The sequence below is a fragment of the Cydia splendana genome, chromosome 10 (assembly GCF_910591565.1).
Source record: "Cydia splendana chromosome 10, ilCydSple1.2, whole genome shotgun sequence".
In the NCBI taxonomy this organism is placed as follows: domain Eukaryota; kingdom Metazoa; phylum Arthropoda; class Insecta; order Lepidoptera; family Tortricidae; genus Cydia; species Cydia splendana.
The window spans coordinates 8443494-8466356 of NC_085969.1; the positions used below are offsets into that span (position 1 = coordinate 8443494).

A 22863-nucleotide genomic window follows, 5' to 3' on the forward strand; every position below is an offset into this window, starting at 1 on the left:
ACTGCATATGAGTCGGATTTTACATTTAGAAGCTATAATATCACAAATTTTGTACGCATAAGGCTAAAATGAAAAATAAGAATAAGTGACACCTACATTGAAGCATGCCCGGGAATGGTGTTCTGTGTGAAGATTATCCGTCTTGAATGTTTACTAGTCTCTACTTGTATAGAAATATAGGTAAATTAGGTAGGTATTTGTGTGATAGTAAAACATAGTAATAGGCGAAATATGTATTTATTAAGCTTATTAAGAGCCGGTTTTGTGCATGCTTGCATGCTTAGGAAGTTTTTTAGGAGCGTCTTCTCTAATTTTTCCCTTGATCCACGAGAAGTTTTCTGGAAGAAAAAGAAGGAAATAAGTAAAAGTAGGTTCATGTGGCAGCGATGGAGTAAGTATTTTCACATGAGTGCAGTCTAGTGCACTCAAGATATATACTAAACAATCGCCAGGAATAATATCCATTAAACAAGGCAGCACATTAGAACTAGGTGCCTTAGTTAAACCTAATAAGTATTGCATTCCCAGATTATATATCCCAGAGATAACTACTTATCATACATAACTATCAAACAATGGGTAGGTACATATCTCAATGCATAATACAGCCGCACTCATACTTATTCAAAAAAGGAAAAGTTACTAAGACAGTCCTTGTGGAAAGTCACAGTTTTTTATGTCTAATACTTAATTCAGTGCTCAAAAGAACTTACCTTCTGTTTACAGCATCTACAAACTGCTCGAGGTTCAGGCTTACAGTAGTGTGGCCAATCCAGTCAGTAGTGCTCCAATGGACAAGCCATGATCTTGACTAGTCCCACGTTGGTAGTTAATTGCCATCAGCTAGCAGGTGTAACTGTTACACACCAGCAGCTGCTGCTGCTGCTGCTGGTGTAGGTGTGCTGCTGGTGTGGTGTATACTGTTAGAACCTAAAACAAATAAGTACCTAATTACAGTACCGGCCAATAATATATCACCTCCATGCTTTTACGGTATAACTTTTTTTTATATTTGTGAGTGACTTCCACAGCTTTAGGTAGTTTAGTAGTATTCCTTGTCCAGCGATGAGAAAAATTGGTCTATGTAATGATTTTTTCATAGAGGTTTTTTGTTTTAATGTATGGTCAACTTCATTATTTTTAAAGAGCTTTTTTAGTAATATGCTGAGTCTCTTATTGTAGTTCAGAGTATTTCAGTATTCATAATATCTTATACCTTTAAACGAGCAATTCTTGTATATTTATTTATTTATATGTATATATATTTCGGGGATATCGGAAACGGCTCCAACGATTTCGATGAAATTTGCTATATGGGGGTTTTCGGGGGCGAAAAATCAATCTAGCTAGGTCTCATCTCTGGAAAAACATGCATATTTATATAAAATGACTAGTAAAATATGAAATCTACAAACTAACCTACTACAAGTTCATACAAAAACACACAAAGGTGATATGTTATTGACCGGTACTGTAAATCTAATTTTGTCAAGTAGATTTTCCCCCTGGAGGTTAGGATATGAATGTTGAAGTAAATAGTAGCTTAAGTAACCTCTGTTAGTAGGTTAGTAGCATAAGTAAGAGATTGTACAACAGATATCTTAACATACTAACTTTTACATATAATAATGAGGCCGGTACCTAGTATTGAAGAGTTTAGTAGCATTGTCATTAAGACGTCTGTTTTACATAGAATCAATGATTTCAAATATAATAGGGTCTATGCATAGAATACATATTAACTTTATAAGAAACACTGCAATTTTATAGCTTTACCTTTGAGATGTTTTGGTAGGTAACCCATCACCGTTTTGAAGCTCGGCGTTAAATTCGGCACATAAGTACCTAAATGCACTGCACACTCCTTACGCACTCTGTAAATATGCCGAAACTCTTCGTCCGTCATATCAAATGGGCTGCAAGTGTTTCTTAAAGCTGTTTACGATATTTTTCTTCAACAGCAGCCGCGAGTAGGAATAATAAAATTTGACTTCCCTGCGAAGAAAATATTGACAATATTATATACAGCGGAACATTGTAACTAATAACTCTCAATATAATCATAGAAAAACTGATATTTACCTGTAATTTATACCTTAAAATATGATTATTCACTACTTTTGCTTTCACGACAAGGCTTATCGTCATCTAAGAAGCACGTAGTTAAAATTAACTAAGTTGAACTGTCAAAATGGGACAATCTGTCAAATTATCCACATCTTATCCAACGACCATGTTATGCAAATTGTCTTCTATCATCTACCGCTGTCAAATGTGGATAACTCCATATATCGTCTGCAACCATAGTATGGATGATAAAACCGACGATAACGGCCGTTTTATCCACACCTATTGCGTGATAACTACCTTGTCGTACAACCTTGCTAAGCCCGCAGGTCGCACAAATAATGATGATAAAGAAGTGCACGGAAAGTATACCTACTGGGACTGGGATGGTCTTAATAAACATGCTCATAAATTCAATGATATCACGTGCATCTCTAAGAATAGGGTCCGGGTAATATTAACAGATTGAATATAATTGCAGGGGATACGCGATACGAGTCATTTGCACGGCGACGCGTAGGTACGCAGAACAGTGACCGAGCGGAGTGGTGGGATCATGTCGAATCAGTTTCATTGAGCACGTTTGCTTCCTGACGCGTCCCCCAACGAGCGTCGCCCGCATCGCTCCCCGACTTCGCTCTATCACACCAAATAAGAGACAAAAACATTGCTACTAATCTAATTCTCAGTAATCTAGCGAGCCATAAGGATTTTTCCATCTCGTAGCGCTTCCGCGTTTTGAGACAGAAATTTATGGCTCGGCGTTAAGCGCCCGCTTCTCAGCACGACTTTGATAAGTTTGACGACATTATTTTTCAAATTACTTATTTTTGTTACCTTCATATTTTTGTTTTATGCTATGTTGGTTTGATAAATAACGTACATCGTTATTTATCAAATCAACATATTCACGAACACGGACAATACTCAGACGGCTCGCTAATACCGTAAAATGGGGTGAGTAGGGTTCGCGGGGAGAGTTGGGTTATGAATGGGGAGAGAAGGTATGAAAGGGGGGTGAGATGGGATTTTAAGGCTACTGCTACAAAAATAATGTATTCCAGTTTAAAATGGAGCTAAAGTAATACTCTAATGTAAAAAAAAATCGATCCAACAATCTTCCAAAATCACCTTTGTATGAAAACCCAACTCACCCCAAATACGAGGGACTACGGGGTGAGGTGGAATTTCCTGTTTATCGTCAAAGTTATGAAATGGTACTACCCAAAATAAAATAAAAACTAAAATACAAACGTCCGGAACACTTATTTATTAGATACACCATTCCGTTTGCATATGTAAAAAAAATGTTATCGAGGTTTGAATGTCAGTTTTGCACCTACTCACCCCATTTTACGGTAGTGTATTATAAGATTTATAGGAAACACCTTTATTACAACTAATTACTTCCTACTAATTATTAAAATACTTCCATGCCATGGTTAATTGCGAGGCTTTTTCTATGTGGATATTGGGCAGGAAACCATTAACTTTGCTGCATTCATCAATTAAGGGTCTTCTGAAGCCGATTGATTAGTTTTTTTTACAAGATGACATGAAGCAGCCAGGCCGTCACCGTGACCGTTACAGTTTGGTATTAAGTAGTTAGATTGCAGCACCGATCAATCGTTTTTACGTGAAGCTCAGACAACTATGCCTACATTACTCAAATTACTGCAACAATTACGGAGTTGTTATTTAGAAAGTGGGTCATGGTCAGAATCTGGAAAAAATACTGTTATTGTATTAATACATTTTCTTGATAAACTTCAAATGAGTTACTGCGATATCTCCTCAATATTGTTAATTGAGTGCAAAATGATTTACTCTTAAACAGTCGCCATGGTGCATCGTCCTCTAGATGAAGCGGACGAAACATTTTCGTAAATGAACATACGCGGGTTCATTGCTCTATTACGTTATCAGAATACTTATATCAAATTTGTATACAGAATTATATTATATATGTATATTTCGAACGTCAACTCTACTTCTAGCAAATGCAATCTTACGGCACGTATTTAATATAAACAATTTTGTTTATAAACAGTGTTACTGTTGGTAAACAAACTCAGAAAATGTATGGTACCTAAACCTGGTTTCTAAACAAAAATGTTTAGAAAGAATAAATACCTTTAGGTACGTTGATATTTCATTAATATTAGAAATGAATAACAGTTTTACCAAAAAATATCTGCCTTGCATTTTATTTGCTCCTAATTTTCATCATTTGACAGTTGAATTTCTAAAATCGATCATAACATACAATCCTTAATTGCAACCTAATTTACATGTGTAGGTAATTTTATTACAATAATTATCACCTCGGTTATCGTGCCAGGTCAGCCATGCAAATCGCGATCCCTGTAATCGATACACCCCTCAACCTTGGCCCCAAATGCAGAACGTTGTCTACTAGATGAAGAATAATGTCTCGACGGATGACGCCTGCTCTCTAGTACATTTGTTTGTAAGACGGCGACGCGCATAAATAGCTGAGGCTGAGCCTATCTGGAATCACCGTATCCTCTTGCGTAGTTGTTATTGGTTAAACGCGATAAACACTGATAATTAGCTTATGCTAATCTTCAATGTTTAGGTCTAGTGAGAAGACAACTGAAATTTTGTTTTACCACGTTCCCTCTTTGGGTGTAAATCCTGGATACCGGACGACCAGGATAACGTTTTCGAACACAGTTTCAAGCGACATCTGAAATTATTCCTAAAGAGGGAGTGTAAAACCAGGATATTAGAAAGAAACAAAAGATGGAGCACTTGTGAAGGTATAGCTAGTCACCTGCAATAATATATTACACAACGAAGGCTGCAAAAATAACTGACACGAACTTATTTGTAGAGCCATAAGAGCGTGTCACATATTTTTGCGGCCTTCGAGGAGTAACATATTATTGCATGTGACTGTATTTACTGTAGGTATTTATTTATAGGAAGCTAATTGTTAATATGTAGAAATATGAGTATTATTCAGACTCTCACCTACTAACAAACCGCAGATTCTAACTTTAAAAGATATCATAAGGTAAACGTACTGATGCTCGACGCGGTCCCAGTACATGTCATCTTGAAACTTAAGTAATTGTCAATAGAGGTGACAGCAAGGTGTCATCTATTGGGCATTAGCATGTCGAGCACTAGTACGTTTAAATACCTAGCCAGGCTAAATAAATAAAAAAGTATATCTTTCATTAGATCCCCAATTAGTTAAGAAACCAAAAACGGAGTAGCCATGACATTGCAATCGCAAGTATGTGTCGTAAATAGCGAGCATTCGGTATGGACCGAACCTCGATAAGCTGAAGATCATTGCCAAGGCGCCGCCGCGCGGGCGCATGGTTCGATAATTGTCGAGCGCGCGCGAATTGCTCCCGCGCCGCCCGCACCGTGGGAACCGCACGCGACACGAAATTTAATGAAGTTCTGGGGGCCTAGTCAATATGACAATCGTACATCGACAAATGTCAAATGAAAAGAAAAATGTATGGGGATTACAGATGCTACGAAATGTCACGTGACTATTTATTTCCATACATTATTTAAGTTTCGACTGGCGTTTTCTATCTTGGTCAGGTTAAGAGTTCTATCCTTACTTTTAACAAAGATGAATAATGTGAAATACTTATTAAAATTATTGACAAAACCAAAAACATCAAAATATCGGATTTGGCGCCGAAATGTACCTAATATGTAAAGTTACTAAAAAAAGTTATTAAATCAAATAAAATCAAGTTGATAAACTTTGTCGTACTTACTGACTTTTTGAATTTTGAGGAAAAGAAGATCTAGATCTAGGTATAAGTATGTCTCTGGTTGACAATACGAAATGATTTATCAGCTACTCTGTTTTCGTTTGATAAGATTCCTGTTAATAGCTTCCTACCTTCCGAGCCTGCCTCAATTCCATCTCTATCAAGTCGAATTGATGCTAAATAGGAAGTGTAGATGATAAAGATGTGGACGCATCTAGCTTGTAAAGCGCAGATTATAGCGTGTCATGCTCGGTTTTCGCCGGATAGAACAGGGTTAAATTAAATTATAAGTAACTATAACACCAGTGTAATGGTAACTAACAGGATAGTACAGTCAGCGTCATATAGTAGGTAGCCTCCAAAGTATTCAAATAGTTCGGTACGCCATACAAATTATATGGTGTACTATGGATGCTACCTATACGACGTGACTGTACATATATGTATTATTTGGGTACTTTTGGTCTATTAGATCCTTTAGATAGCATGACACGCTTTTATTGGCGACATAGTACCCCCTATTTTTTGAACGCCTATCAAGTCATATTATTCCAAATTCTAGTGTTAACACGTTTGCCGCGGCAATTAGTGTAATTCGTAATTAAGCATACTTTGCACGGGGTCTTTTGACCCTATCCCTCAGTGGAAGTAAAAGTGTAAAAATTTTAACGACTTGACACATTTTAACTTTAAATTTTTTACGGAATAATACCGTCATGCCCGTCAGTTCGTTTCTTTTGAACTTACTTATTACCCTTTTGTGTACTATTATACCTAAACGTAGAAGATAGATGTCTCTATTGTCTCTAAGCACATTAGGAAAAGGTTTCCTATTTCATTAAACCAAAATGCGAGGTCATATTATTATGATACCTACAAAGTCAACTGCCATTTGCTGACATCTTAAATGGGTATGTTACAGTTCGAAACATCATACCATATACATTATATTATTTACATTAGATTACGGATATGATCTTGGATCGAAAAAGTTCCTTAAAAAATTCGATCACATTTCGCAAGGATATCATGTTTTAAAGAGAGGAAACGGAGTACCTGGTGTTAGTATTAATTTACTTTACGGTTGGTTTATTATTATTTGCGAATATTGAAACTGGCCATCAGGTACATGCATTTTATATATGACTGCTTAATAGGGAGTATTACTGCAATGTTTTGCTGCCAGAGTGCAGCACTAATTTGCTTAGTAAACCATAGACTCCATAACTTATACATACTAGGCCTTAAACAGTTTTTTGACAAGTTTTTACTATGACATTGATGCACCAGGGCGGTTTGTTTGCAGGTGGCCTACCGCGAAATGCGATAATCAGGATTTCTTTATCTGCCTCTCTATCGATCGAATAAGCAAGAGTGATAGAGAGGCAGAAACCGAACTTTCGATTGTCGTGTTTCGCGGTAGGCCATGTGATTGACATAGTGACGCATGATGTGTCATTGATGATGTCAATGAGGTTTGTTTACTGTATGTGCTAGTGGTGCCACCTACGCAGAGCTTTGCCTAATGTGTATGGATGAACCTAGTGCAGTTGTAAGCGCTGCGCGCCGTACAGGACGGTCTAACGATCGGCCCTCGGCTACAGCGCTGACAGCGAGGTATTGCGTTGCGCCCGCCTTCCGCAGGCGCAGTGAGCCCTTAACGAGGCGAACGTTGACATCGTGCTGTCATGTTGCTTTTTCCCGTTAAATTTGTATTCTTTAATAATTGTTTGGCTTTCTCTCTCGCTCCTTCTATTGTGTATTGTGTGCCGTAACGGACAATAAATTGGTGTGTGTGAAAACGAACGCTTGGTGCTTATTATTTGTCCCTACATCCGCACCCGCTTAGAGTTAGACCAAGAAAAGTCTGCAGCGATTTTGACAGCCCGCGCAGTGCAAGTGAAAGTAATAATTTCATAGAAGTTTGACGTTTGAAATAACACTTGCACTGCGTGGGCTATCAAAATCGCTGCAGACTTTTCTTGGTCTAACTCTACCACGCCTAGCACAGCTTTACCTCCCACATCTACACTGGTGACTACAATGAGCGATAACGAGAATGACGGATTCGTAGACACGGAGATGCCTGGGCCGAGCAAACCAAGAACAGGTACTCAAGAGGGCGGTATACCCACGGAAATTTACCGTATCGACGTAAAAGTGCCTGTGTTTTGGCCGGAGAAACCTGCAGTATGGTTCGCTCAAATGGAATCTCAATTTACTGTTTCCAATATTACTGCGGACCCAACCAAATACAATTACATCGTCGCGCAGCTCGATTCCCAATGCTGCCGAGGTGGAGGATATAATTGACTCGCCACCAGGTACTGACAAATATAAAAAGATTAAAGATGAGCTCATCAAAAGACTGTCGGTGTTCCGACAGAAGAAAGTAAGCTACTTAGTCAGGAAGAGTTGGGTGACAGAAAACCTTCCCAGTTTCTCTGCCACCTACGTCATTTGGCAGGGCCGAATATACCCGATGAGTTCCTAATTCTATTATCTATCTGGAGGACTCGCCTGCCAAGCAACATGCAATTTGTCGCATCGAAGCCCAATGACCCAATTGAAGAGCTAGCTGAGTTGGCTGACCGTGTTCACGACGTAGCAACTCCTCAAGTAGCCGCAGCAACAGCGCCTGATCCTCAAATGGCTATCCTCATACGTCAAGTGAGTGAGTTGACTAAGGACATGAAAGCACTAAAAAGTCAGCTCGATAGTGACAGGCCGTCGCAATCAAGATCTCGTGCTCGTGCGTCTAGCAAGTCCGGCAATCGCTCCAGCTCACAGAGGTCGCAGTCGAATTACCACAAGTTTCCCGAGTGCTGGTACCATGCGAAGTTCGGTGAGAAGGCAACCAGATGCGTGAAACCTTGCGATTACCAGGCGGGAAACGAAAGGGGCACTCGATAATGGCGACCGCCGTTTGCCCTAGCCCCGGTCGCTTATTTGTTACAGACCATAAAACGAAGATACAGTTTCTCGTGGATACTGATAGCGACGTCTGTGTCTTCCCTAGGTCTCAACTAAAATATCGGCGACATCCTACCAACTACGAGTTAGCGGCGAATGGCTCACCAATAATTACTTACGGCTACATTCACTTAGTACTGAACCTAGGCTTACGCCGCGACTTTGCTTAGCAATTTATTGTTGCGGATGTGACGAAGCCTATAATCAACGTAGACTTCCTGGCATATTATGACCTTCTTCCCGACTGCAGGCATTAAACAACTGATCGACAGGATGACTAGCTTGTATGTCCTAGTCTATTTCCGGATGAGATTTATCTTTTAAGTTTTTGTGTTTCGTATAAAATATGAGTGGTCAAAAACTAGATCTACACCGCTTTAATATTGAAAAGCTACGTGGTCAAAAGAACTGGTCAGAAGGGAAGTTCGATATAAACCTGCAACTAACTATGCACAAACTGCAAGGCTGAGACTGTTCCTGTTTCGCCAAGTGCTGACGCGCCGGCTGCCGAAACCGAAAGTTATCAAAAGAAGCTTATCAAATACGAAGAACGCGATTCACTATTGTAATGCATCATAGGATAGGAGTGTCCGCCGAACCGAAACGGCGTATCCTCACTGCCAAATCTGGTAAGGAAATGTGGGATAAACTTCACTCGGTCTACGAGCAGAATAATGAGAGAGACTCGATTTGTTGTACTGCCAGTTGTTTACCTATATGAAAGATAAAGCTGATGATATGATGAAGGAGCACTGCCTCAATCATTACTTATGAACAGGATATCTGCGTCTTCACGAGCAGCGCCTTAGAGATCTTGGTACTAATCCTTCGACATCTATGTCTGAAGAAGCTCTCATATCAAGTAAACCGAATGTAAAATGTACACACTGCAACAAAGTCGGACATAAGCGATCAGCGTGTTTCTTGCTCAAGAAATCTAAGAAGTGAAACAATAAACAGAAACCTGCGAGTAACAAGTCCACTCAGAATGATGGAGATGCGTTCCTGTCTCGTCTTAGCGATTCAAGCCCACACTGGATCGTTGACTCTGGTTCGTCTCATCATGGCATGTCTAGCACTAATTAGTTCAGAAGCATACACCTTTCGATAACCCAAAAGCCCTGCGCCTTGGAGATAATCGGGTTATGTATGCTTATACATACGGCCAAGGTATTATGTCTGTACATGACAAATGGAATCGTGCTCACTTAAATAACGTATGGTATGTACCGCAAGCAAGACAAAATCTATTCTCCGCTGGTTCAGCCTTAGACAGCACGGTTACATTGAGGTACCCGACAAGGTTCAAAGCCAAGAGCGGCCAAGTTAAAGCTGTCAGCATCAGAGATGGTAATCTGTATAAACTTCTAATGAGAGTAAGAACTGCAAATACATGTGTCGTCAAAAAAGGAACAAAGTTAAAAATTTGGCACAAAAAGCTCTGTCACCAAAACAAAAGACATGTAAATGAAGTCCTTACACGCAACGGTATACAATTTTCACCAGAGAAGGATGACGGTAATGGCTGTGTATATTAAAAAATGACTAGATTGTCATTCTGTACAATAAGGCAACATCGTGGCAACAAACCCGGCGATCAAATTAACGCTGACGTTTATGGACCTATGTCAGAACTATCACTTGGCGGAAAAAGATACTTCGTTATATTTAAAGATGATTTCACAAAGTTCAGAAGAGTATACTTCCTCAAAACAAAAATCCGATGTAGCCAGTTTTCTTAATGCTCTTTCACCCAAATTTCTTAATTTGTTAAAGAAGTACTCACAGATGGTGGAAAAGAATTTAACAATGTCGAAAATAGGCCCTAATCAACAAATGGGTCTATAAAATTAAAAAGAATTGCCTTAAAGCTCGACTAGTCATTAGAGGATCCAGCCAAGAGCACGGGATCGATTATCATGAAACTTTTAGCCCTGCTATTCGCTGGGACACGATTCGGACTATCCAAATGTATACTTACAGCTAAGATACGCGAGCAACCGCGATACTTTCATACTCGTACTACGACACCTTCTCGTAACTCATGAGGCCCTGGTACTTCCTCCTTGCTAAATTCAATTTTTAGACGGTGTTTTTCTCGATTTTGCCCACCGTAGCCTATAATAGAGACTAACAAGCAACGCTAAGCGGTTTTCGTAGTCTATGGATGTTCTCAAAGTAGTCAGTGTTCAATTATTATAAATCAGGGGGCAAAACACCTTAACAACGATTTCCAGTGAAACTTAGTTTCACGGCACGATTTTTTTCTTTGCCCTTCATTTTCATGGTCTTTCTATGATTATGATGAAATTGACGAGTACGAATATTGTTTTTGATCCTAGATGTATTTTATGCGCTCATATTTATTTATTTATATTTTATATTCCAGTAATCCCGACCGGGACAGCGAGCAAGGAGAAATGCGTGGAGGAGACCGATGTAGTCTCTCAGGCCATCGGCAACTACGGCCGCTGGCAGCTGTTGATGACGTTCCTGCTCTCGCTGTTCTCATTCCCCTGCACATTCCACATTTACCTGCCGACGTTCACGGTAATTACCTACCTCCTTCTGTCACGTTGTATTGTATCCACTAAAATGCAATTTGTATGTAAATAGCAGATTTTTTACGTACCTAAAAAATTTGCGTATTAAATTAGGTTATTCAAGCATATGGAAAATCCTAGGGTTTTTTATTAAACTAATTGATCGTGAAGATTTCTCACGTGTCGCTTATTGTTAAAGATTATTTTGAGTGGCTACAAATTAACATATGTATACCAGTGTGTATACTTATTGAAATATTTTAATAACAACACTCAATGTATGCCCTAAAACACGTGCGTACTTACGAGTATTTACAAGTTATCATAATAGAAGCTTTGTTTTTAAATGCTTTAATGTTTTTTTGCACGAAGTAACGTTGTTGATGAAAGATGAATGTATAGGTACCTACTTATGATTTTTTATGTTTATTGTTATTATTTTTACCGACATGATAAACAACGAGACGCATGTGTTTAAATAAAATATCCACAATACTATAAGTATTAGCCTAGCCTTACCAAGCTCTTGCCGTTTATTTTTTCTGTGGACCTAGATTATTTGTGTAATGTGTAATGTATCCCGTAACGTATACAGTTAGAGTAAGAAAAGTCTGCAGAGATTTTGATTGTTATTTTAAACATCAAACTTCTATGAAATTGTTACGTATAAATAACATTTGCTATCATAATCGCTGCAGGCTTTTCTTGGTCTAACTCTAATGATATTCTTACTGATCACTTGACGGTAACTACTCGTAATAGCATGTGCATAGGGGACATCCTAGTAATATTTTGTATTATTTTTCAGGCAAGAGAAACGAAATACTGGTGTCGGATGCCTGACAACTTTACAGGACTACCGATAAAAAACTGGATCAACTACAGTCAGCCCAATAATAACTATTGCCAAGTTCGAGACATTCCTCCGGGTGTCACTGTACAAAGCATACTGAATGGCACTGCACCATTGCTGGATACCTTCCAAAAATGCCAGGAATGGGACTTTGATCGGTCTGAGGTGGGAGACACCATAATATCGGAGTGGAACTTGGTTTGCGACAGAGCTGGACTAACTAGTTTGGCTGAAGTTGTGTTTTTAGTCGGTGTGGGCATTGGAGGAGTAGTGGGCGGCTGGATTTCTGACAGGTACCTATGTTAGATTGGCTTACTGTTGTTAAATTAATGGGTTGGTTATTGTTTAACTGCTTATTGTAATGCTGCTTAGTGTATTTGTTTCAAGTTCGTAAACAATTCTCATGGATTTTTTTGTAATGTTGTTGTACACACACGCTCAGTCATTTTGTAGGCATGTGAACCGTATTTTATAATAATAACAAAACTTCCGTGAGACACAGACATATTAAACATATTAAGAACGGGTCACTCACGTATTTTAAGTCAAAAAACGCTCGACATGTTTCACTCCATTCCGTTCATGTTTCATGTGTGCCGAGGAGTTTGAGGGACCCGTTCTTAATATATGTATTTAATATGAACCGTATTACCTAGGACTTAACAAGGCAACAAAGAAACTGAAAGTGAATGAAACACTGCATTGCTAGCAGTGCCCATGCATTTGCATTACATATGAGGCATACTAACCCCTGTATTTCAATTTAGAAATAATTATTGGGCAAATAACTATATGTAAACTATGACATAAGCATATGTACGAATAAATTTAAATAGAAATTTTTCAAAGTCAAACTCTGTTAGTTAAGCGTCCAAAAGTTGAAGCTGAAATTGTTTGAATAAACACCGAAATTAGAGTAACTCCTTTTAAGTTGATAGCCTATGTGACATACTCGTATTTCGAGAGGGCCTAATACCGCGAACCACGTTCGACGTGTTGCCTCTCTGTCGCACTTGTAAATTCGTGCGTAAGTGTGACAGGGAGGCAACACGTCGAACGTGGTTCGCGGTAGGCCCTCAGAGAAGAGGAAAATCCGTTAGCTACGATTTATTTAGATAAAGACCTATCCTCCATAAAAGGTATCCAAAGTTCCAAACATAACAAAAAATGGGATTTACACAATTTACTGTTCAAAATACTTCAATAGAGATGTTTCTTGTATTTAAAATAAAATAATTTCACACCATGCACGAAATAAAACTCCCAATAATTATTAGAAAAATATAGATAGCAGTTATTTTTCGACACAATTTCTATAGGTATAATAAATCGGAGAGAACTAAATCAGGTGACTTGACCGTGACGTCACTTGTGCAGTTTTCTTATAAATTCCATAATGGCAAATCGTTTTGACAGTTCTAATAATAAAAAAGAAACTGACTTGACTAAGGTTAGACCAAGAAAAGTCTGCAGCGAATTTGATAGCCCACGCAGTGCAAGTGTCATTTTAAACATCAAACTTCTCTGAAATTATGACGTATAAATAACACTTACACTGCGTGGGCTATCAAAATCGCTGCAGACTTTTCTTGGTCTAACATTAGTAGGAAAGTACCCTAGCTATTATTACGTATTCCTATTCCAGATTCGGGCGCAAGCGTATCCTGATGGGCATGATGGTGTCGCAAAGCATTCTCGCTATCCTGTCCCTCCTTGTCCGCTCGTACCTCCAATACGTGATAGTCCGACTCATCATGGGCCTGGTGTCCGTGTCGGTCGTGTACGCCGCCTTCGTGCTCTCAGTGGAGCTGGTCGGCGGGAAGTGGGTGACCATCGCGGGCGTATGCAACTTCTTCCCCCTGCCGTTATCGTATATCATCGTGACGCTGATCTCCTACTTACTGCCGAACTGGAGGACCTTGCAGCTCTCGTTATCTCTGCCGGGATGCTTGTTGATGATTTTGTGGTAAGTGGACTAATTTATTTACTTATTGGTTACGTGGCTGTGATGAATATTAGGTAGGTACCGCAAAATTGAATAACTACTTTATGATTTTTATGAATGAATCCATTCATAATGTTGTCAATGTAATTTGTTTCATCAAAATACGAAAAGGAGGAGGTTCTCAATTCGGTTTTATGGCGGCGGTTAGGTTTGTGTGACTATTAAAAACTCTATGGTTTTGCTTTATAGTAATTGTATGTTAGTCTATAAAGTACCTATAGTTTTATTATTATTATTTATTATTCTCTTTATTTATTTCTCATCTTAAGTTAGGTTATTTTATAATATGAATATAAAAGTAAAATATAAAAACACTTACAAAACAATAAAAATTAATATAAACACATTATAAAAAACCTAACCTAGGGTGCCGCCAGCAGCGGGGCAAGGCCCAAGCTACCGGTGGTCAGGGCTGCAGAGAGAGGAACCGGCGGACTATCCGCGCCGTGTCCAAGATCACCGCCTTCTGCATCTGACCCTTGATCCAACCACCTAGCGAGAGTCTCTCAAGGTGTTGGTCGAGACTCTTCGCTATTAGACCGTTTACTGAAACGACTATCGGGACAATGATCGTCGAATCAACATCCCACATGGCGGTTATCTCGTGAGCCAAGTCTAGGTACTTACTGGACTTGTCCTTCTCGGCCTTCACGAGATTCTCATCATGGGGGATGGTGATGTCAACGAGCACGGCCCGACGTTGCGATCGATCTATTATCACAATATCAGGCTTATTGGCTACAATAGTCCTGTCAGTGATGATAGATCGATCCCAATAGAGCGTGGCACGACCATTCTCGAGAACAGGCGCAGGTAAGTACTTGTAGTACGGTACTTCGCGGTCCACAAGGTCATATAGAAGAGCAAGTTGCTGGTGAATAATCCTGGCTACGAGATTATGTCTGTGCAAGTACTCGCCGTTAGCAAGATGAGAGCAACCGGAAATGATATGCCTGAGTGACTCTCCGGGACGGCGGCATGCCCGACAGATGTCGACCGTACCGTCCTTCAGGATATATTTCCGATAGTTGTTCGTCATCATCACTTCGTCCGCAATTGCACAGGCAAAACCCTCGGTTTCTCCGAAGAGGTCCCCGAATCGTAACCAGTTCACCGACGCGAGCAGGTCCACATCGGGTCCCGTGAGGGCCTTGTAGAACCGCCCGTGTAGCACCTTACTCTCCCATGCCGCCTTGCGATCCGCAGTACTTAGTACCACAGGTTTGCGCCAGTTCTCGTTTGCCAAGGAAAGCGGCGTGAGGTTCCTATCTACTGCCACCACATCACGATGCATCCCACACTCGTTGTTAAGGAAATAGTTCCTGAGATTGTACACCTCGTGGTTGTGGAGATCCTTGGCGTTTAGGAAGCCTCGGCCTCCACACTTCCGTGGGATGTACAATCTCATAACTGACGAGCGTGGGTGTAGCATGCGATGTGCGGTGAGCAGTGATCGGACCCTCCGATCCAGGGCGTCCAGCTCGGTCTGAGTCCACCTTAGTATGCCAAAGGAGTATGTGAGTAGGGGCATTACCCAGGCGTTGAAGGCGCGCACTTTGTTGCCTCCTGACAAAAGACTGTTAAGGACTTTTGTGAGCCGACTGAAAAAGCGCTCCTTCACCGACCGTCTAATACCCTCGTCCTCAATACCCAACGACTGTGACATACCAAGGTATTTATAGGTTTCTGATTCAGAGATAGATCTGAAAGACATTGTCTCAGAAAGTTGTAAATTTGTTGAATTTACAACCCTCCCCCGCTGTACATGCATAACCGCACATTTATCGACACCAAACTCCATGTGGATGGCACTACTGAAGACTTCGGTGGTTTTCAGTAGCTCCAACAAGTCTTGGCTATTTGGTGCAAATAATTTGAGGTCATCCATGTACAGAAGGTGAGAAATGACTTCACCCTCTCTCCGAAGCCGACAACCTAGTCCCAAATCCTTCAGCAGGGTGCTGAGGGGATTCAAAGCTAGGCAGAACCACAGGGGACTCAGACTGTCGCCCTGAAAGATTCCTCGCTCAATCCTTATAAAATCCTGCGGGCCAGGGCGGTCATCCCGGCCTCCTGGTTGACGAAGGACTGTGGTCCACTGTCTCATACACGCGCTTAGGAAGGCTCTCAAAGCTGCATCAACTTTATACAGCTCTAAGACCCTCCCCAACCATGAATGAGGCACCGAATCATAGGCCTTCTTGTAGTCAATCCAAGCGGCCGAGAGGGCACCCTTGTTCCGCCGGATTTGTTGGCAGATGGTCATGTCTATGAGGAGGAGCTCTTTAGTACCACGGGACCCAACCCTACATCCATTTTGAGCGGAAGCCAGAATATTGTTTGCGACAATGTGCGCGTTGATTTTTGCTCTCAAAATGGATGTAAGGAGCTTGTAGAGTGTAGGCAAGCATGTGATGGGTCTGTAGTTCTTCGCTTCCGTGGTACTACCGGACTTATAGAGCAGGAAGGTGACACCAGTTGTTAAGGAAGGTGGGAGAGAACCAAGCTCGAGGGCTTGTTGAAATTGTGCTGCCAAGCAGGAGTGCGAGCATCGGAACCACTTTAGCCAGAAGTTGTGCAATCCATCCGGCCCAGGACTTTTCCAGTTCTGGGCCGTGCGGATGGCACAACTGACGTCATCGGGGCTGATGGTGACTGCCCCCATAGGTTCGATGGACTCGCACTCACGCTCGACAACACTCATCCAACCCCCCTCGGTGTGTCCGACAGGCACCGACCAGATGCTACGCCAGAAGTCGGTCATGGCAGTAACATCCGGCGGCTGCGTGTCGGGCGTACGAAGGTTGGTTTCCTCCCACTTTCGGTACACCTTCCTTTGGTCACCTTGAAAAAGGCGATTCTGCTGAAATCGATCCACACGCTCTCTGTAGCGGCGAATACGGTTTGCCCATGCATAGACTTTCTGCTTTAGAAAGTCGATGCGCTCTGTGACATTGGCCATGTAGTCGCGGGGCCTAATATCCGTCCCCGCGAACGCCTGGTTCACAAAGCGCATTACTCGGGGGCGATTGTTTCCCCCCCTGAAGCAGATCAGCTTTGCGATGAGAGTCCTAAACGAGCTGATACGTCGCTCGATCCGCGCTTGCCATGCAGGGACACCTCCGACGGTCCTAGATGCACGTTCAGCGTCCGGGAACTTGACGCGAGCAACACGGCACGCCGCGATGGCTCCGCAGTACATGATCGAGTGCGTATCATCTAAATCTTTACTAGTCCGCAAATGTGGTTCTAGTAAAGCGTTTAGGGCTCCCATTAGCGCTAGATTGCGTCTATTCATAGGCAGACGTGGTAATCGGGGCCTAGAGTTGGTTGTGGCGCGATACTGCGTAATCGCCTCTTCCAAAGTCCTCCTCAGTTGCTCATTAGCAGTTGTACTCACATTCTGACTCGCGAAGTCCCCCTCGTCGGTACAGAAATCAACCCGTGGCGCCCCCGGTGCCAGGTCGGGTGCGGGCACCGGATCCGGCGACGTGGCGGGCAGATCTCGCACCGAGGTGGAGTCCGCGCGAGCAGAGAGAGCCTCCTGGCGAAGCCGATCAAGTGTCGCGTCATCCAAGCGCTTTAGCCGCTGAATGACGCGCACCTGATCCGATAATCGCTGCTCCGACACGGTGATGGTAGGTTCAAGAGCCTGAAACAGAGGCAGTATTCTCGAACGATAGGCTGATAGCTGTGTTCCCCCCTCTGTAGCCCCATAATAGGCGCGCATGACATTCTCGTTCATGTTTCGAGTCCATCTCATGCGTCGCACTATACCACCGGTAGCGGGAGCCGTGGGCGGGGCAGGATGTCCCGCCCTTATTTATTTATTATTATTAACACACAGTACAGAACATATAATCAAACAAGTCCCTGCAAAACTGTATTTACAGTTTTGTCAAAGGACTGTCTCATTTCAATCATAGCCAGAGAGAATCATACTATCTTTATCTTACACTAGTACTAGCACCCAAAAGAAAAGGATGAGTATAGTTTTCCTGGTTCTTACTGACTGACAAATTGGTTTGACCAACTATATTTGTAATATTGGCTTTGGGAGCATTTCACGGGCTGTCCCGTACAAACGGCTTTTATTTTCTGTGTTGCGACTTTTTTTTCGGCATTTAAAGCAGGCGATTATTTTTCTGTGCATATTTTTGACAATTTGTCATAGAAAAGGAAACTCTTATACCTTCAGAAAATTCGCGTTTGTACGGGACAAACGGTAGACAATTTTATGGAATGCTCCTTTGTTGCCTGAATCAAAATTTAATTAACAATACGTTTTGTGCCATCAAACTATGTCAAGATTTTTCATCTTAATATCGTCGTTATTTATTTATTATTTACTTACCATAACCGTTATGCAAGAAAATGTAGACTAAGTTAATTAACTTGTATGAATATTCTATTACAGGTTTGTCTTACCAGAATCACCAAGGTGGTTATTGAGCATGGGCCGCACTCAAGAAGCCAAAGCAATTCTTCAGAAAGCAGCAAAATTCAATAAAAAAGAATTACCAGCTGATCTAGACAAATTACTGATTATACACAGAGCAGAGAACCCCGAGGAAGAGCCAAGTGTGCTTATGCTGTTTCAAGGGTACCTACTGAAAAGAACGATATGCTTGTTCCTATCTTGGTTCTCAATGACTATTGCCTATTACGGTCTGCTGCTGAACATTGGCAACTTCCAGTTGGGTGATCTACATATGACGTCTATTATACTGGCTGTCGTAGAAATTCCTGCTATAGCTATGAGCATACCTATTCTGTTGAAGGCAGGACGACGAGCTCCTATATTCATTACCATGCTCGTGTGTGGCCTCGCGTGCGTTGCTAGCGAGTTGTGCTCGATGTCGGATGAGAAATGGGTCGTCATACTTTGCCTCATGCTAGGGAAGTTTGCGATTGGCGCGACCAACATGATGATGCCGATATTCACCGCCGAGTTGTATCCTACTGTGATCAGAAACTTGGGGGTAGGAGCTAGCCAGATTGCTGCGGGTATAGCGCTCATCTGCATTCCATATTTATGGAAACTGGTAAGCCTAGTAATTAATAACATGTTTAAAAGTTACGTGTTTTTTACACGTCGAGGTATTTTGTGTTTAAAAACAATAATGAGGTACCTACCTATTACTGACCTGCTCGTATGAGTATAATCTTATATACATTTACGTGTAGATTGTAAAATACGTTTTGTTATAAAAAATACCAACGGTGAATTGTTGGATTGCTATTATTGCTAAACCTGGAATATCTGACCTGACCTCTTCGTTCTCTTAATGTATTTATATTTATTTATACATACCACTTAGGTAATTTTAATCACCTTTCACCCTACTGCAATAGCGCTCAATAAACTTACCTAATTACAGTTGTCGCAAAGTAAAGCGCATGCAAATAAATAGACATTTACTTACTGTCTAATTGTATGCTGTACAATTAGACTTTATGTAAATGTATATTTATTATTTTAGGTTAATGGGTTGGTTGGGTAAATGTAAATGTAGAGTTTAACGTTTTGTGTGTACAATATTGTCATTCCTTCGTTTCGTTCAAATTGCTTTACTGTCAGTAGTAATGTAATTGTTTTAAATTATACATTTGTAAATCATACTATTAGTTTTACGCTCCCGCAAATACCGACGCGAATCAATTGAAGTTTGTCTGTTTGTCCGTGGGTTCGTATATTTGTATCATTGGTTTTAAAAGACCATTTTTTTAAAACTGTAAACAGTTAATTATTTAAACTTTTAACGAAAACAACTGCTTTGTACATTTAAAATTTTAGTTATAGTTTCAGAGTGTTACATCACCACTATCACAAGTACCGATAGAATAAAAACGAAAGTAATAGGTAGATACGAACAGTTGTTACAAAACTGAGCATAGTGTATAATAATAACCCCTGAAAACAAAAAAAAAGAGAAAAGATTTTATGAATGTACTTGTTTGTTTCTATGCATGTCCATTTGTTTGAGTCGCCCCAAATATGTATGTATGTCGGTGTATAAGGTGTCGAATTAATGCGTCTTGATACTCTTGATGTAGAAGCGACATAGAATAACTAGTAGGTATGAAATTAGTTGTTTTGTAATTTTTGTACTATATTATTTTCCTAATGAAATGCCGGGATAACGCGAGGAAGAAGAAGATTATTTTCCGAATAAAACTTCCGTGAGACACAGACATTTTAAATACCTATATTAAGAACGGGGGTCACTCACGTATTTTACTCCTCGGTACAGAGTGAAACATGTCGAGCGTTTTTCGACTTAAAATACGTGAGTGACCCGTTCTTAATATATTTAATATATTATTTTCATATGTAATTTCAGAAAGCGCTGAATGTGCACCTGCCGATGGTGACGATTGCAGCGCTGAGTGCATTCGGTGGAGGCATAGTGCTGCTGCTGCCGGACACCTCCAGCACGGAGGAGAAGCGACCCAACGACAAAAAGTAATAAACTATAGTTTATATCTTTAGATATTTAAATAAAAGTAAACAAACAATTTGTACATTTTCGGGTAGTTATAACATTTACTGGTTAACCAACCAAATACAAAACCGCCTGGATCAGTCACTGAACGACCTTACTTTAACCTACATTATTTGATCATGTAATGATTTCATCTACCCTCAACTGGCTTAACGAGCCATTTGAGGGGAGATTTTGTTTACTTTTATTTAAATACCTAAAGTTACAGAGTATAATAATAATCAACGAGCTAATGTTTTAGGAATTCACTAGGGTGACTGCTATAGTTATTAGCCACTACATAGTAATTGGCCACTCTTTACAATAAGGCTTCAATTGGCTTGTTTCTTTCTGATTTGTTAGGAGTGGCCAATTACTATTTTATGTAGTGGCTAATAACAGTAATAACTATAGCAGTCACCCTACTTCCCGAATGCTATTACCTGTTTAGTTTTGATGTCACTTGACAACAAGCAAACTGTCTTATCAATTTTTTATCGATGGTTAGTATTAGAGTGTATTAGTATATAGCCCTCGGAGGGCAAATAATCGAAATAATACTTATACTCCACTGCGGTTACAATTTTTCTTAATTGAAGAAAATGGATAGCCATATGTTTCTAAAATTTGCTTTTACAATTCCTTATTTTTTATTAAAGTTCCACTAATTCCACTTGCTATACTTTTTATCTTCCCCAAATATTTTTACTTTATAAGTTTTGGAACATTATACTGATCAAATCGTTAAATAGCTTGCCCCTGGGCTCTGTATGTTAGTTTCCCAAAGAGAAGCTAAAAAGTGGTCTCATTAAAATAAAATATACATTTTCTTATAAATTAACATATTCGCGCCATCTACACTTTAAATCACGAAGTGTGAAAACTATTTGTATGTTCAATTGTTCACAGACCGTCGTTCGACAACGCTGCGCCGTGCAACGGCACCTTCACAGTCACAGACGATAGAGGGCACTAGTTACCTGCACCAGTGACTAATACTTACTTATAAGTAATTCTGAAATCTGAAAAGTAGCAATAACTAGTGTTAAATGTGTGTTTTGTTTTAAAAATATAACTTTTGACAGTGAAAAAAAAACTAAAGTGAATAGTGAGAGTAAAATCGAATTTAGTACAAGGTAAGAAAAGTAAGTATTGATGTTTCAAATAATGTGAACGAAAATATTGCAAATGTATAAAATAATAAATATTCTTTAATATATTTAGATAGTATAAGTGTCAATAAGGTAAAATTAGTTTAGTAATAACTTTATGTCATTGCGGATAGAGTTAACAAAGCATTATATGGTAAAAAAAAAATATTAACTAATTTGTTACCACAGCTGGCGCTAATAGCTAAATTTGATTATTAGGTACCTACTTATTTGAGTCATACTTGTGTTGGTACTCTGATTAAGTGTATGCGCAGGTACAACGTGTCTCTACCCTCTGGACATAGATGAATAGGACATGTCGATTAGGGTACTTATTTCTGACCTATGTACAAAGTTTCTTTCCAAACGCCACATTATTAACGGAGAAATTATTTACAGTTTGTAGCTTCCTAATAGAGCCCGACGGCTAATCCTATTGTCTATTGTTAAGTAAAACCGCTCGTGCCACGTGCCACAACCACCTGCATAAAAAATCGTTGGTTCACTTTACCCAGGTAATTGAATTACAACTCCTATGGAAATTGCAATAAGATTCAAAATGAAGTAATGGATAAATATTTTGTTACGATGTGTGTGATCCGTTCAACTCGCCGGCACTCAGTACTTCGGTTACTGAGTGCCGGCGAGTCGAACGCTACAGAACCAGTCTAAAATGTGTCATCGAAATGCGTAACAAAGGCGCGTTATCGGAGAGCGCACCTACACTGGTTTTTTTAACGTTGGACTAGCCCGCGCTCAGGTGCCAAATAGAATAATTAAGACCATTTTTTGCAGGTAAGTAGCACGTGCGGTTTTACTTAACAATAGACAATAGGATTAGCCGTCGGGCTCTATTAGGAAGCTACATACTATACGATTGAATTCTTCTGAACAGCCTGTATGTAGATACACGGTAATTAAAGAGTAAGTATGTCATGTCACTTTAATCTTATCGTCATTGTGAACGATTGACACAGTATGCTCCTATTTATTGATGATTTATTTGAACTAATTTAACT

At 40.2% G+C, this 22863-nt stretch overlaps 1 protein-coding gene across 2 annotated transcripts in view; it reads left to right on the top strand.

Moving 5' to 3' along the window:
- The window catches only part of LOC134794242 (organic cation transporter protein-like), an 80930-nt gene extending 58695 nt beyond the window's left edge, over positions 1 to 22235 (top strand). For both annotated transcript variants that reach the window (XM_063765995.1, XM_063765996.1), the window contains exons 2-7: positions 11197 to 11357; positions 12159 to 12496; positions 13849 to 14169; positions 18626 to 19253; positions 20553 to 20674; positions 21603 to 22235. In XM_063765995.1, coding sequence (XP_063622065.1) covers positions 11197 to 11357; positions 12159 to 12496; positions 13849 to 14169; positions 18626 to 19253; positions 20553 to 20674; positions 21603 to 21669 — 1637 coding nt within the window. In that variant the 3' untranslated portion in view covers positions 21670 to 22235. The remainder of the gene's footprint in view (positions 1 to 11196; positions 11358 to 12158; positions 12497 to 13848; positions 14170 to 18625; positions 19254 to 20552; positions 20675 to 21602) is intronic.
- Positions 22236 to 22863: the final 628 nt, after the last annotated feature.